Source organism: Hypanus sabinus, chromosome 14 (genome assembly GCF_030144855.1).
Source record: "Hypanus sabinus isolate sHypSab1 chromosome 14, sHypSab1.hap1, whole genome shotgun sequence".
Classification (NCBI taxonomy): domain Eukaryota; kingdom Metazoa; phylum Chordata; class Chondrichthyes; order Myliobatiformes; family Dasyatidae; genus Hypanus; species Hypanus sabinus.
The window spans coordinates 68,620,089-68,636,966 of record NC_082719.1 but is presented as its reverse complement, the minus strand read 5'-3'; the positions used below and the strand labels follow the sequence as shown (position 1 = coordinate 68,636,966).

At 41.3% G+C, this 16,878-nt stretch overlaps 1 protein-coding gene across 2 annotated transcripts in view; it reads right to left on the bottom strand.

Moving 5' to 3' along the window:
• Positions 1-309: 309 nt before the first annotated feature.
• The window catches only part of il6st (interleukin 6 cytokine family signal transduce), a 94,310-nt gene continuing 77,741 nt past the window's right edge, over positions 310-16,878 (bottom strand). For both annotated transcript variants that reach the window (XM_059989387.1, XM_059989388.1), the window contains exons 13-16: positions 15,327-15,467; positions 8,446-8,542; positions 7,763-7,850; positions 310-5,737 (exon numbers count right to left, since the gene is read on the bottom strand). In XM_059989387.1, coding sequence (XP_059845370.1) covers positions 5,021-5,737; positions 7,763-7,850; positions 8,446-8,542; positions 15,327-15,467 — 1,043 coding nt within the window. In that variant the 3' untranslated portion in view covers positions 310-5,020. The remainder of the gene's footprint in view (positions 5,738-7,762; positions 7,851-8,445; positions 8,543-15,326; positions 15,468-16,878) is intronic.

Here is a 16,878-nt window from a genome sequence, read left to right as displayed (position 1 = left end):
CTCCCTTGACCCAACCATTTTCATTCCCTAAATGAATTGGCCATCCTCTTGTTGAACTTATGTAGTGACCAAAATAAAAATACTAATGTAATTTAGGGATTTGGTGTTTTCTCCATCTTCTATATTAACTGAACCTGTTAATATTAGATAAAAACAAATCCTTGCTATTATTGGTCAAATGTTTGAGGAAGTTATCCAAAGAAATTGTTCCAACTCCCATGCAATGTTTGCACAATGTTGTTGAACTCTAATGGACCAATAATTACTAATAAAATTACTACATTACCAAACACTAAAAATGTAGGAATAGAAGGTTGATAAGAGAGGTTTTATTTTTAATTACAAAAAAGATTACATACACACGATCACTAATGAGATATAAAAATTAATGAAAAATATTTTTTACCCAGTGCTCAGTAATGGGAATTTAAAATACTGCATTACATGAATTGTTGATATATCAAACATTAGTAAATGGGACGGAAGCAGCAATATTAAAATGAGTACACAAATGACAAAGATGCATGCATTTAGTAGTCTTGCCTAGTTTTGCAAATCAACTGAAAATCGCAATCTATTTTAATTTCATCTTACGTTACAATGATTTTACTGCCATGTTTCTTTATTTTATATAAGCATTGCCAAATATTGGCATACAAGTTGAAAGAACCAGATAATAAATTTAAGAAGCAGAATATATCTGCGATATGATTAATTGTCCAATTTTTAAGATTTAAATGATTGTCATCTCTCCACTTAAGTTTACTCATTATTTCATAGTATTTTGTTACCCAAGTTTGAACAGGAGTTTAGAAGATTACCCTTTTAGCCATATCCAAAAAGAAAAAAAAATCATTGAATGTTAATTATGCTCAAAATGACTTTACATTTAAGAGTGCAATAATACATAGCCATAAAGGTTGTCTTGAAATCAAGCATGAAAACATGCTTTCAACAAGTAGGTAAATACATTATAAATACAAACCAAGCAAATCATATACAGAATTTTATTTGACCTGATCATTGACAAATAATACCTACAGTATAAACATATGGCAGCCACATCCGTACCTTAAAGCCTATACAAAAATAGTCAAAGCCAAAATTAACTAATCCACTTAATTTTCCTGTTTAATCTTTTAAAAGAAAACAAAATCAAGATAATGACCATCTTGGCCTTGGCAGTATGACAGCTCCTCAAATACACATTTTCACCACTACTAACAATGAGTTTTCAAAACCCAAGCTCTTGCTCCTGCACTATATGGTTAGGCATTTATAAAAATAAACATAAAATAAGACTTGTGTTGAATACAAGCACATTGCTAGCAGAAAAAAAAGCACAAAATGTCTAGACTACTTACCAGATCAGGCAGCATCTGTGCAGGGAGAAACAAGGTTAATGTTTCATTCATATCCTTTCATTGATGATTACTTGATGAAAGGTCTTTGACCATAAAATTTAACATTTTTTTCTCTCTCCATAGACGCTGCCCAACCTGAAAAATGCCTCCAGCATTTGCCATTTCAGATTTCATGTATTATTTTTCCTTTTCACATTATTGGCAGATCTATTCAAAGCACACTACTACCTCCAAACTACTTATTTCTATCCTCAAGCTCCACTTGTGTTTGTGATACACTGTATATAAATACAAATAATTACTGGATGACTTAAAATAATTTATACTTATACAAATGCTTTTTTGCCTCTGGTTCTTTGTTATTTTGAGATACAGTATGGTAAGAGGCCCTTCTGACCCAATGAATCCACACCACCCAATTACATGACGTGACTAATTAACTAACTAACTGTTGGTCTTTGGACTGTGGGAAGAAACCTTTGCAGTCATGGGAAAAAAATCTCTCCTTATGCACAGTAGCAGAATTGAACTGTAACTGAAGTGTTACACTAACCACTATATTGCGGTGCCACCCACTATTTCTAACAATTATTGAAAAACAACAAGCAATAGAATAGTCTTTATACATTGTTCCCTTAACAGCCCATTACCACGTTTATGCATATTTTTAGTTTGGAGTATAATCTTTTCAGGAACTTATTCAATCCCCTGGAAATAAAGAATAGGTGAAGAGAGATGATTTACATAATATTCCAATATACCTTTAAATGCAATAAAGAAAATGTCCTGTTTGGGCTATTTGTTACCATATAGTCAGTGACACATATATTTAAAAATGTCAATTATATCACATTTTCTCATTTAATACAAAGAAACAAATTTCATTGACTTTTAAAGTCTAATTGAGGGAGAATATCTGCCAAGTTGTGGGGAACAAACAGCAGGATTGACAAGATTGCTCTTCCAGAGAGATTGTATAGTGCAGCAGCATTTCAGGCAGAGATTCTTTAATTTTTTTAAATGTTTTGAAGGCAGGAAATATGGATAACAGAGTTTGCTCATGAAAAGGAAAAGCAACACCATGAAAACTTGAACAATCGTATTTTGACTCTGGCAAAATTAGTAAGGTTCAAATCCAACTAAAACTGAAAAGACCGAACTACTGCTTGTAAAACTGCATTTGCTGCTCAGTAAACTTAAATTTCATAATCATCAATTTCATGAGTTTTGGAATTCTCACGAACCAACTATTAGCAGTGTTTTATAATTGAAAAACTTTGGTTTATAGCACATGCTTAGAGCAAGAGGTTTGCAGGTATGAGTGAATAGTATAATATGACAATTGATTAGGTTGTGATGTTCAGAACTTGATTAAAATATTGTAGAACGGATTATATTAAATGGCATGCATCCTTTAAGCTCACCTGAATCTACATTCAAACTTTTCTAAACTTACTCCATGCATAGACAGTGACTTCACCATCACTGTTGGTTGGCAGGCGTCTCAAAACGTTGCCCTGTTTGGGAGAATTTGGACTACCGCACTTTACTTAACACAAAGCTCACAACTCAAATTAGTCTTTACAATTTGCATTCTTGTATTTTCACCCAGCCCAAATAAGGCATGTATTATAAGATTGCATATTTTTTTTAAAAAAGAGGCAAATAGCGGTACAAGTGCAAATATGGCTTCTTCTCTACTCTGAACCCAGTTTATAGTCAAATGTTTGTAGTGCTTTGGCCACCTTTAGATTAAAAGGTGTTAAAATCTTGATTAATACTTGCCACTTTCACTGAATATTTTTTTGAAAAAGATTCCAATGTTTATAAAAGCATTACGTACAGCCAATGGATAATGTTGGTACATATTATTTACAATAGTTATTGACATCTTTAATTACTTGTGCCTTCCAGGCCAAATACATTTCGTACCTGTTTCAAAGAATTACAGTGTATGGAACCAAATACGGTATTAGTTTAGTAAACAAAGCCTTTAAATGAGATATAGAATTTTAAACATTAATATTCATTAGGTAACATTCAAAATCTCATCCTAACAAAAGTTGATCACAATGTCATAATACAAGATTGTAATCTTTCTTGCAACACAATTACACCAAAACTAAACTGTCCTTTAGACTGGAAAATAATTGTGGCTACATTTTTGGTACCTACTTCTAATAAAGGTCTCAGAGGCATAAATAGGGGCAAGGGTCACTGTTGCCTCTATGTTTCCATTTTCAGGGAAGAAATGTGCTTGTACCCTAAGATTTTTCTGTTCAATAATATTACACAGAGCTCTGCCATTCACTTTTGATTCTCCCCTGGTTTAACTTCACAAAATAAATTAGCCTGCAATTGTTCAAGTTGAATTTTATCTGCCATTCTCTTGCCCAGTTTCCAAGTTAATTTATATCCTGTTGAAAACTTAGCTAGCCTGTATTTTCCACTGTACCACCAATTTTGGTGTCATCTGCAAACTTACTAGTTAACCTAACTCCATTCTCATCCAAATCACCATTATGAAGAACAACAGATCGAGCATCGCTTCTTGCAGCATACTACTGATCACAGGTCTCCAATCTGAAAGCTCTACTTCAATGGAAGCTTGTTGGAGGCCAAGTGCAATACCAATGTAACAGTATTGCTTGATACTGTCCCTCTTATATTTGTTGGATAGGATCAAGCTTGCATACCATAATGAAGCACATACACCATGGAGACAAATTTCCTTTGTAGGTTTCACTGAGGATGAGAAAAGTCCATGTTTAATGGCTGAACTGCCCCATGCATTACCACAAGTGATCATGCAGTCCTTGAAACCTTCAAGTTTTTTTTTCCCTCTGCTGCGGCAACATCTCTGTTGGCACTGGTGTTCTGGGACCAGGTTGCTATCAGTATGCAAAACATTGGTTCTTTTCATTCTGTGGGCAATTTGATGGTTTCTTGCTCAGAAGATATATTCCAACAAACGGCGGCACCCAGGATTGGATCACTGTCTTACCTTCTAGTACTCATCTCTGACAAAACAGTGCTGGTTATGTCATCCATGCTTCATTTCATCAGAAGGACACCAATAAAGTTGGCCTTTCCTACTCTTTACCAATTACATGTTGCCAGAGGTGCTTTTTCCCACTTTCATGTTGAAGTCACCAAAGACTCCCTCCCTTCCAAGTGATGTCCCACCAGGTCAGAGTAGAAATGCTGCTTGGTCACAATTGTAACAAAAAGGCTGTACTCACTACTCTGTCTTAACCAGCTATTCTTAGGAAATTACAAGGAGCAACATCACTACACATCCCTGACAGCAAGAAATAGCAGGAATATGACTGGAAGCAGGACTAAGTGTGTAGCTTGGTGCTGGACCTGTAACACAAGCATGTACATAGCTCGGAGAAGAGCTCAGTGTGTGCACAAACAGTGGCCAGGTCATTTCTGGAAACCAGCAAATAATTTAAGCTCAAAAACTGGTGTCCATGTTTTTACATACACTATTCAAAGACACAGATACAATGTTCTTAGTATAACTATAGTTAATCAAATTACAAATGATTTAGGCTTACTCAGGATAAGTGTGGACATTAAACAGAGGTTCACATTTTTGACACTTTACCTCCGAAATAAAAGTTTTTGCACCTCAAGCACAAAGCATAGACTTATTTAGACTGAGGCATATAACTGTTGTGTTTCACAGCCTGAGGCATATAACTTTGCTGATCAGTTTCTAAACATCCATCAAATCCCAACAAGTCCAATTTGACAACGGTTTGGTCATCAGAGCTTGAAAAGTCTTCCACAACAGGACAGGATTCCTCAGAGTTCCGATCTGAAATTTCCGTTCGACTTAGTCTGACGGAGCTACCTTCATCCATATCACCCAGGATTTCACCTTCATTTGAAGGTACTTCTTTCAAAATGGGCTCCTCAACATGACAATTCTGCTTAAAATACTGTCTTTTTACTTCTGTACTGCGGCTTCCAAAATTGCCATATGAATGTTCATCAGGCTTTTCTTCATTTTCTAGAAGAGGCTGGGTTGATTCAGACCTTGCAAAAACTTGTCCTGATGGTTGTTGGCACTTGTAACCAGTATCACTCACTAGTACAGTTGAATACTGAACTGTGCTGCTTGTTGTGTTCTGTGCCAACTCACTATCACTATCAGAAACACTTTGTCGAGGGGATGACATGCACGAAGATCCTCCAATGCCACTGCTATGCTCTCCTGATGTACTCTTTTCCTTTTTCAGCGATGACAATTGCTTCATATCATCCTCATTAGATGAGTATTTATTATCGGCATCAGCTTCAATTATAGTGACGTCAGAAATAAAGCCATCCAGATTCACAGGATCAGTTGGGCCTAGATTATTCTGTTAAAAAAATAAGATTAAAATACCATTTGTAACCTAAACATTTAAAAGAATTGCAAAGGTAATCAACACAGCATGCATTCCAGATCCTATATAAAGGACCTGTTTGGAATTTTCACGTTCTGAATATTCCAAAGCACTTGAGAACCTTTTAACCACTTTTTATTTTTCCATAATGACAGTTAATTTGCATACCCAGCTAGTTAATCATTAGTTGAAAGAAGCCTTTAATACTAATCTTAATTTGCACAATGATGATATCATTTGAGATACTTGCTGACTTTGTATATCATCGTTGGTCTATGCTATGACAATACCATGATAACTAAGACCACTGTAATGTGGTGACCAATTATAATGGTCAAGTCTTCAATGGGCCAATAGAATGGTCTTCTAACAATTTTGAACAGGTATGAGGCTGGGCTCAGAAAACGTGTACTTGGAAAAGGCAGACTACAAATTTCATCTTACATAAGTACACCAAATAATGGATTCATACAAAGGAAAGAAAGGCATGTGACAGCAGAGTGTTGTGATGTGATTGATAAGAGAAGCATCAGAATGTAATTGCAAATGGTTTCAGAATAGGGAAAACAGTAAAAAGTTGGCCATTCTGGTAAAAAGCTGTCTATTACATCTTGCTTTTGCTACATGTACATACTTGTGTTGTGGTTTCACAAGATAAACACATACTGTATACTCATTATAGATGCTGTTCCTGGGTAGCACTTCTATACTCTTTATTGAACTAGGCTTGATACATGTTTTTGCAAAACTTTTGCCGTTGCAAAGGGAGACAATTACCAAACTTGTTTTTGAAATGAAATCTATTCAGCAGTGTGACTGCAGTAGGGATCATGACTTGATGCATTTACTAGGTAGCATTTCTGAAAAAAATAGTCAAATTTAGAAAAAAGAGATCATGGATTTAATTTAAATGAGCCACAGCTATAACAAACTGATCCATTTTCAGTAAATATGTACATGTCTACAAAGTTTGTTTCTTTACTCAAAAGTCCTCAGACATTTGTGCATTTGGTCTTTAGTTAAAATGATCATTTATTATACTCCAGCTACTTTTGTTATATTTGTCATCATTTTGCACAATACATCACATCTGGCCTTCTACAGACCTCCATCATTATGGTGACAGATCATAACCCCAGGCCTATACTTTGTTATTCTGCTCTGAAAGCAAAACTACTCATAATTTTAAGTTGCTATGTTGACTGTGAGACTTCCACCTAACAAATGACTGGAATTTGAGAATATAACTATTTGCATTCCATTTACCAGCAACAATAGAGAAAAGTTATCAGATCAATGTAACTTTGGTTCCTGGCATTAAAACTAAATCGAAGATAGTCCATTTCTATTCCAACTTCATTACAGTAAAGACAATAACCATGATGTACAAATGGTGATTTCATCTTATAAATGTTACTAATGTTATTCCAGAAGAAAAAATGATAGTAAATATTAATGTTTATTACAGTTTTCAATATTCATATTTGTTCATTTTAATGAACTCTTTTTAAAAAAATGTTCATTTGCACTCGCATTGCTTAAAGCTCAGAGGCAAAAGCATAAAATTCTGAAAACTTGCATTCCAGTTGGTCAGATAGCCTGGCTTTAAAATATGCCATCTCCACTGATCAGTTTTATATCTGGCTCATTACAAATATAAGAACCAGTTGATTTAAAGCAGAAATTTTCAGAAATTTGAAACATTATCTACTTTTCTTTGCATGATTGCTTCCTGACCTGCTAGGTGTTTTGAGAAATTTGTCTCATTTTAGATTTTCAGTACCAGAGGCATTTAAAAATAATTTATAATAGTTTGAGAAAGATATGTAACTTTAGACATATTAGCAGCAATAGTTAGACAGAAGTAAGTCAATTGCATACAGGTACTCTTAGACAAGAAGACCATTATTCACTGTAAGAAATCAATACAATTATGCTTATATAAGAACAAGACTACCAAAAACAACTATTTGTATACCAAAGGTGATAAAGCAATACCTTGATATGGTTTCCATTGTTAGATGACCAATCAACAATCCTGCTATTTGCAGCATCTGGAACATTTGGCCAAACGCAGGTTTTAATTCTGTAAAGAATTGATTTGTAATATTAAACTGGCAGATCTCCAATAATATTTTTCAGAGAGCTGAAATATGGTTGGTTCCTCATTGATAAACGCACTTTGTCCTAGCATTGTTGCTGATCATATGAAAACACTAAGGTAATTGCTCCTCATGTCACTTGTCACAAATTCATTCTTTATGTTTCTTAAATTTTTCTTATTTCCCATGTGGACCTCTAAGCTTAGGCGACAAAGTCTTTAATTCTTTTGCTCCAACCAATTAGTATTGTCACTCTTTTTGAAGGGTCCATTACTTGTGTCCTGAATACTAGTTCTAAAGACCAAGCCAAAAGATGAGAACAGAAGTAGCTCTGGGTCAATAGTGAACATTGAAACTGGTAAAGGAGCCAAGTTGGAGAAAGAATATGAATTATAAGGTTGAAAAGAAAATTTGGAGAATAAGTGTACTGAAACAGGTTAGGTCTGCACTTGGACATTATTCCTTTCGGTTACAAAACAAATTGCATGAATTGTTGAACTAAAAGCTTTTACATTTCATGTGGATTTAAAAGAATGTTCAAGTCATATGACTAATCTAAATTAAATAAATTACACTTACAGATGTCTGTTTTTGAAGCAAAGTAGCGTCGCTCCCAAGGTGATAAGGAGAAAACAGAGACAGATTGGTACTACAATTGCCTCAATTTCACCTTTTGCTATAAAGAAACACAAAGAAATAACATTACTACTATTTCTTGTAAAACAATTATTAAGTTAATTTGCAGTAATGGCAACATTCACAAGGCACCAGGCCCCAAATGATATTCTTAGCAGGACACTGAAAACCTGTGCCAACCAGTTTGCTGGAGTGTTCAAGGAAATGCTGGAGTCAGTGGTTCCTGCCTTCTTTGACAACTGTTGTGGGCAGAATCTCTGATGGTGACAAGCAGGTGTACAGGAGTGAGATAAATTGGCTGGTTAAGTTTTGCTGTAACAACCTTGCACTCAATGTCAGTAATATCAAGGAACTGACTGTAGATGTCAGGAAAGGGGGGAAGGGGGGAAATAACTGGGAGGGGGGCAGAGTGGAACACAACAGTTCTCATCGAGAGGTCAGCAGTAGAAAGAGTGAGCAACTTCAAGCTCCTGGGCGTCAAAATCTCTGAAGCCTATACTGAGCTCAACATATTGATGCAATTACAAAGAAGGAATGCCAGCGGCTACATTTCATTAGGAGTTTGAGGAGAATTGCTGTGTCACCAATGACTATAGTAAATTTCTGCAGATTTTGAGCATTTTGACTGGATGCATCACTATCTAGTGTGAAGGTGCTAATATCAGAGGCTTGTTACTAAGCCAACTCCATCATGGGTACCAGCCTCCCCATTGAGACATCTTCAGAAGGTAGCATCCATTATGAAGAACTCTCACCATCTAGAACATGCCCTATTCTCATTGCTACTGACAGGAAATAGGCAGAGCAGCCTGAAGACAACTCAATATTTTAGGAACAGTTCTTGCTCTTTATAGTCATTTTTATATATGGTACAGAACTCTTGCCACAAAACAAAAAAATTGTGACAAATGTCAGTGATAATAAACCACACCTGATGTTGATGTTAAAATTATACTCAGCGCATTGTGAATATTAAGCAATAATAGCATGTAGGTTGGACTATACATAAAGATCCTTTATTTGAATGAAGCAAACAATACTACTACATGTAATCAGATATTTGTGGCGACCCACTTCCTAGCGCACTCGAACTGGCTCACAAATAGCCAGCACGCCAGCACAAAGGCCAGTCCCAAAAAGGTGCCAGGTCTGCTTCACCAACAAAGGGAAAAAGCCTGGGGGGGTTTGTCGTGTCCCTTACAGCATCCGCACCCGGGGAGGGCGGGATGAGGGAGGCTTTAAAGCAAGGCTGTGAAGTTCGAATAAAATCATCTTCTTTAATTGCAGTTTACCGACTCTGTGTCGTTATTTTAGCGCTGCGTGTAGCACACCGCTACGATTGGTGACCCCGACGGTCCAAACGATTTTTGGACTGGAGATGAACGACGCCACATCTGTTCATGCGGTTTCGTTGAAACTGCCAAGCTTCTGGGCGCTGCGACCTCACCTATGGTTCCAGCAAGCAGAAGCCCAATTCCACGTTCGGCAGATAACCTCAGAGGACACACGTTACTACTACGTGGTGAGCTCCCTCGACCAGGACACAGCGGCCCAGGTTGCAGAGTTCGTACAGTCTCCCCCAGCGGACGGCAAGTACACGGAATTCAAAGCCCTGCTCCTAAGGACTTTTGGACTCTGACTGCGCGAGCGAGCTGCTCGTTTACTGAACCTGGATGGCTTGGGAGACTGACCTCCATCGGCTTTAATGAATGAGATGTTGTCTCTGGCCGATGGACACACACCCTGCCTCATGTTTGAGCAGGCATTCCTGGAGCAGCTGCCCGAGGACATACTCCTGGCTGCTGTCCAATGCGGATTTCAGCGACCCCCGGAAGGTGGCAGCCTGGGCGGACTTGCTGTGGAACGCCAAGAAGGTGAGTGGGGCGTCCATCGCACAGATCACCAGGCCACGCTCCCAGCAGCAAACCAGTCCAGGCCCGGCCGCAGAGCCCGCTAACCCCAGAGGCAGGGGTGGGGAGCCCAACGAACAATGGTGTTTCTACCACCAGCGGTGGGGCGCAGCAACCCGCCGTTGTCACCCGCCCTGCCAGTTCCCGGGAAACGCCAGGGCCAGCCGCCGCTGATGGCTACGGCGGCTGGCCTTCGGGATAGCCTCCTGTATGTGTGGGACCAGCGGTTGGGACTCCGTTTTCTGGTGACACCGGTGCCGAGATCAGCGTCTTACCTCCGACGAGTTACGACACCCGCAACAAGGCACCGGGTCCCCCCCTGAGTGTCGTGAACGGCAGCACGATAAGGACCTATGGCACCCGTCAGGTGCAGCTACAGTTCGGCTCCAGCCAGTTTACGTGGGACTTCACACTGGCCGCTGTAGCCCAACCGCTTCTGGGTGTGGATTTTTTGCGGGCTCACAGCCTACTGGTCGACCTGCCCAGGAAGAGACTGGTCCACACCGAGACCTTTCAGACGTTCTCCCTGGGTGCAGCCCAGTTGCTAGCCCCTCACTTCGACTCCATCACGCTGTCCGACAACGACTTCACCAGGGTTCTGGCGGATTTCCCATTGGTTCTGGCACCGCAGTTCACGGCAGCCATGCTCTGACACGGCGTACAGCACCACATCCTGACCCAGGGACCACCCCTCCATGCCTGTGCTCGGCGGCTTCTCCCGGACAAGCTTCGACTGGCGAAGGAGGAGTTCAAGAGGATGGAGGAATTGGGGATCATCCGGCGGTCCGACAGCCCATGGGCCTCCCCCCTGCACATGGTGCCCAAAGCGACAGGGGGCTGGAGACTGTGCGGCGACTACCGCAGGCTGAACGAGGCTACCACACCGGACCGCTACCCTGTGCTGCACATTCAGGACTTTGCAGGAAACCTGCACGGCGCACGGATCTTCTCCAAGGTAAACCTCGTCCGAGGATACCATCAAATCCCGATGCATCCGGACGACGTCCCCAAAACGGCTCTCATCACCCCATTCGTCCTTTTCGAGTTCCTCCGCATGCCGTACGGCCTGAAGAATGCCGCACAGACGTTCCAGCGGTTAATGGAGTTAATGGATGCGGTGGGATGCGACCTGGACTTCGCATTCATCTATTTGGACGACATCCTCATAGCCAGCAGCAGTTGTCAGGAGCATCTGTCCCACCTCCATCAACTCTATGCCTGGCTGAGTGAATACGGTCTAACAATCAACCCGGCCAAATGCCAGTTCGGGCTCGACACCATTGACTTCTTGGGCCACAGGATTACTAAAGACGGGGCAACCCCTCTGCCCGCTAAGGTAGATGCGGTCTGCCATTTCCCCCGACCCACCACAATCAAAGGCCTTCAGGAATTCGTAGGTATGGTCAGTTTCTACCACCGCTTCCTCCCTTCAGCTGCTCGGATCATGCGCCCCCTGTTCGCCCTGATGTCGGGTCCGGGCAAGGACGTTACCTGGGATGAGGAGTCCGCCGCCGCTTTCATTCAAATGAAGGAAGCCTTGGCGAACGCCGTGATGCTAGTGCACCCCAGAATGGACGTCCCTACCGCCCTCACAGTGGACGCATCTAACACAGCAGTCGGTGGGGTACTGGAGCAGCTCATCGTGGGTCGCTGGCAACCTCTGGCGTTTTTCAGCAAACACCTGCGGCCACCCGAGCTCAAATACAGTGCTTTCGACCGGGAACTGTTGGTGCTATACCTGGCAATCTGGCATTTCAGGTACTTCTTAGAAGGTAGGCCCTTTACCGCATTCACGGACCACAAGCCGCTTACCTTTACGTTCACAAAGGTGTCCGATCCCTGGTCGTCCTGCCAGCAGCGCCATCTGTCCTACATCTCTGAATACACGACGGATGTCCGGCACGTCTCGGGTAAGGACAATGTCGTGGCGGACGCGCTCTCTCGCCCTAACATTCATGCCCTTTCCCAAGGGGTAGACTTTGAGGCGCTGGCAGAGGCACAGCAGGCAGATGAGGAGATCCCGAGTTACAGAACTGCAGTCTCCAGTTTGCAGCTCCAGGACCTCCCCGTAGGCCCAGGTGAGAGGACCCTACTCTGTGATGTCGCCACCCGCCAGCCTCGTTCCGGCACCTTGGCGGCGACGTGTTTTAGACTCCATTCATAACTTGGCGCACCCCTCCATCCGGACAACCGTCCGGATGGTCTCCAGCAGGTTTGTTTGGCACGGACTCCGCAAGCAGGTCAGTGACTGGGCCAGAACGTGCATGCACTGCCAGATGGCCAAGGTGCAGCGGCACACCAAAGCTCTGCCGCAGCAGTTCCACCCCACCCACCGGCGTTTCGACCACATTCATGTGGATATCTTGGGCCCCCTGCCAGTGTCACGCGGAGCACGGCACCTCCTGACTATCGTGGACCGGTTCACAAGATGGCCAGAGGCGATCCCGCTCACCGACACCACCACCGAATCTTGCGCCCGGGCACTGATCGCCACCTGGATATCCCACTTTGGTGTACCGGCCCACATTACCTCCGACAGAGGCGCCCAGTTCACCTCCAGCCTGTGGTCAGCTATGGCCAGCCTTTTGGGGACTCAGCTGCACCACACAACTGCCTACCACCCACAGTCGAACGGACTAGTGGAGCGTTTCCACCGTCACCTAAAATCGGCTCTGATGGCCCACCTGCGAGGAGCTAACTGGGCGGACGAGCTTCCCTGGGTCCTACTCGGCATCCGCACGGCGCCCAAAGACGATCTGCACGCATCGTCAGCCAAGTTGGTGTACGGCGCACCCCTGGTCTTCCCCGGGGAGTTCAAACCAGCCCCAAGGGGGCAAGAGGAAGAACCCGCAGCAGTCCTGGGCAGACTACGCGAGAGGCTCGGTAACCTGGCCCCCATACCCACTTCGCAGCATGGGTAGAACCCAACCTGCATACCCAAAGACCTGCAGAACTGTAAGTTTGTGTTTGTACGAAGGGGCGGGCATCGGCCACCGCTGCAACAGCCCTACGAGGGGCCGTTTATGGTACTCCGGAACAACGGGTCCACGTTCGTGCTGGACGTTGGGGGGAGAGAGAGGAGGTTTTCACGGTGGACCGACTCAAACCGGCCCACGTGGACCTGGCGCAACCGGTCGAGTTTCCGGCACCGCGGCGCAGAGGCCAACCTCCCAATCCGGGTCTGGCCCCAGACTGTGGACATTGGGGGGTGTATCGCCGGTTCTGGGGGGGGGGTGTTGGTGTTATGTGGCGACCCACTTCCTAGCGCTCTCGAACCGGCTCACAAATACCCAGTGCGCTGGCACAAAGGCCAATCCCAAAAAGGCGCCAGGTCTGCTGCACCAACACAGGGAAAAAGCCTGCGGGGGTTTGTGAGTACGTGTCCCTACAGCATCCACGCCCGGGGAGGGCGGAATGAGGGAGGCTTTAAAGCAAGTCTGTGAAGTTCGAATAAAATCATCTTCTTTAATTGCAGTTTACTGACTCCGTGTCGTTATTTTAGCGCTACATGTAGCACACCGCTACATGTTGATATTTTGGCAGCATACAAAATAACTGCTGCTGATAAAGTCATAGTCAGAGCCAACCTTAAGGTATCGGAGACAAAATTTTTTAGGAGTGGTAATAGATAATAAATTAAGCTGGAAACCACATAAATTATGTCAAAGCAAAAGTGTCAAAATCTATTGCAATACTGTACAAAGCGCAGGATTTCTTCTATCAGGAATCTTTGTATACATTATACTGTTCACTTACAGTTCCATACATGACTTACTGCTTAGGGGTATGGGGAAATACATACAAAAATAAACTCAATTTTTCTACTCCAAAAGAAAGTAATATGAATTGTAAATAAGACAAGTTATTATGAACCAATCAATCCACTACTTATTCAACTTTTAAAATTCAGAGATTTTGTAGATTTTAAAATAATACAAGTTATTTATAAAGTAAAAGATGGACAGCTACCACTAAGTATCCAAAGGTTGTTTAAAATTAGAGAAAGTCAATATGACTTAAGAGGAACATGTATATTTCAAAAACAAAGGATAAGAACAAATATAAAAAATCCATTGTATTTCAGTCAGAGCGGTGAATCTATGGAACAGTTGTAGTAAGAATTTAAAAACAATGCACCTCACTTAAGTTTAAAAATCATTAAAAAAATTTAATGAACAAATATAAAATACATGATTTAAAATGAATGGGAGTAATGTAAATAAATGAAACTTGGAATTGGATTTTGTGTTAAAAGATTATGAATTTTTTTGTTTTGATGTAATGATTAATGTCAAATATGTTGTATAATAAGAGGGTAGGTGTAATAAGCTGTAGCTTCAGCCTACACCCTTTCAGTCTGTTTTAAAGAATATCTATGTTTTTTTGTTGTAATTTTGTCTTATGAAATCATCATTGAAAATTATGCTTGTGTTGTTTGTACTGACTGAAATAAAATTTCATTCATCCTACTTAATGAATGAAGCTCTTTTTATAATGTAGAGTTAAATATTCAGATGGTATAACACTGTAGGCATATGAAGAAATTTATGCAATGATATTTGCTCTGCTAAAATTAATTCAATACTAATTAGAACATAAAACACTACAGCACAGTATAGGCCCTTCGGCCCACATAATTAATTACCTCTTGAAAATTCCAATTAAACTAATCCCACAGCTAGGAAAAGCCAAATGGAAAAAAAATCAAAAGAAACTTACGACTGTTGGAAATTCAAAGTAAACACAATAATTGCTAGAAGTACCTCAGACTGATGACCTAATGCTAGCAATTGTTACCTTGAAAGTCATTAACTTAATTGGTGTCTTATTTAACACTATTTTTAGAATGCACCTTGGCACTTAGAGGCACATTTAATTTGGAGTTTGAGAAATTCCATCCAGTTTAATACTTACCAAAATTTAAAGTAGTAAAATTGATTTCAGAGCTGTTGGTGCCTCCTTTGATTGTAGATGCCATAACACGAACCACATACAAAGTATTACCCTGTAATGATTTCAGTACGAACTGCTGATGCGACGGATCAACAACAAAGCCTGGAAATTAAGTTGACAGAAATACAAACAATTTGTAGAACTTGTGTCAAATCAAGATCAAACCTAATGAAGTATAATAGGTGAAACTCAAACAAGTTAGGCAGAAGCAACTTATAGTTTAAAAGATTGAACTCAATAGCAGTAACAGTAACAGTAACACTTGGCATTGCAGAAATTTGGAATGAGCAAACAATTTAAGCAATACCTGTACTCCTTAACTTCTATTTTGGTACAGTAAGGCATTTTATTTGTTGAGGGGACAAGCAAATTGATAGCTACTAGGTTAAAGGGAACAAAATTTACATCAGTGCAAAGATGAAGGTAGAGCTGTGGATGGGATATATATGGATTTTAGAAAGTATTCAATAAGGACCCCCATGGTAGGCACATTCAGGAAGTCAGAAAGCAGAGAATCCACAGAAACTTGGCTGTGTGGATACAGAATTGGCTTGCCTATAGAAGGTAGAGGGTGGTTGAAGATGGAGCGTATTCTGCTAGGAGGTCAGTAACCAGTGGTGTTCTGTATGCATCTGTTCTGGGACCCAATTCTTGTGGTGTTTATAAATGACTTGGATGAGGAAGAGGAAGTGGAAGGATGGGTTAGTTGATTTGAAGATGACCTGAAGGTTGGTAGAATTGTGCATAGTGTGGACGGTTGTCGTAGGCTGTAAAGGGACATTTACAAGAAGCAGAACTGAGTTGAAAACCAGCAGATGGGAATTCAACCTGAAAAGTGAAATGATTCACTTTGGAACGTCAACTTTGACGACAGAATACAATATTAACAGCAGGAATATTAGCAGTGTGAGGAACAAAGGGATCTTCCGGGCCACATCCATAGTCCATAGATAAGGATGCATGGTAGTGTAGTGGGAAGCACAATAATTTACAGTGCAGGTGGGTTCAATTCCCACCATTGCCTGTAAGGAGTTTTGTACATTCTCCCTGTGACTGTGAGGGTTTCCTCCAGGTGCTCCAGTTTCCTCCCACAGTCCAAAGATGTACACAGGTTGGTAGGTTAATTGGTCATTGTAAATTGTCCTGTGATTAGGCTAGGATTAAATCCAGGGATTGCTGGGCAGTGTGGCTTGAAGGGTCTTTTCCACAATGTCAATAAATAAAATCTCATAAAATTTTCACGCTGCAGCGAAATTGATATGATAGTTAAGAAAGCATATGGCGTGTTGGCCTTCATCGGTCAGGAGATCGAGTTCAAGAACTAAGAGGTAACGTTGCAGCTCTATAAGTTCCTAGTAAGACAATATTTGAAATACTGTGTGCAGTTCTGGTCACTTCTTTATAGGAAGGATGTAGAAGCTTTACAGGGTGCTGAGATTATTTATCAGGATGCTGCCTGAACTAGAGAGCAAGTCTGTTATTGACAGGTTGAGTGAACTAGGGGTTTTGTTGT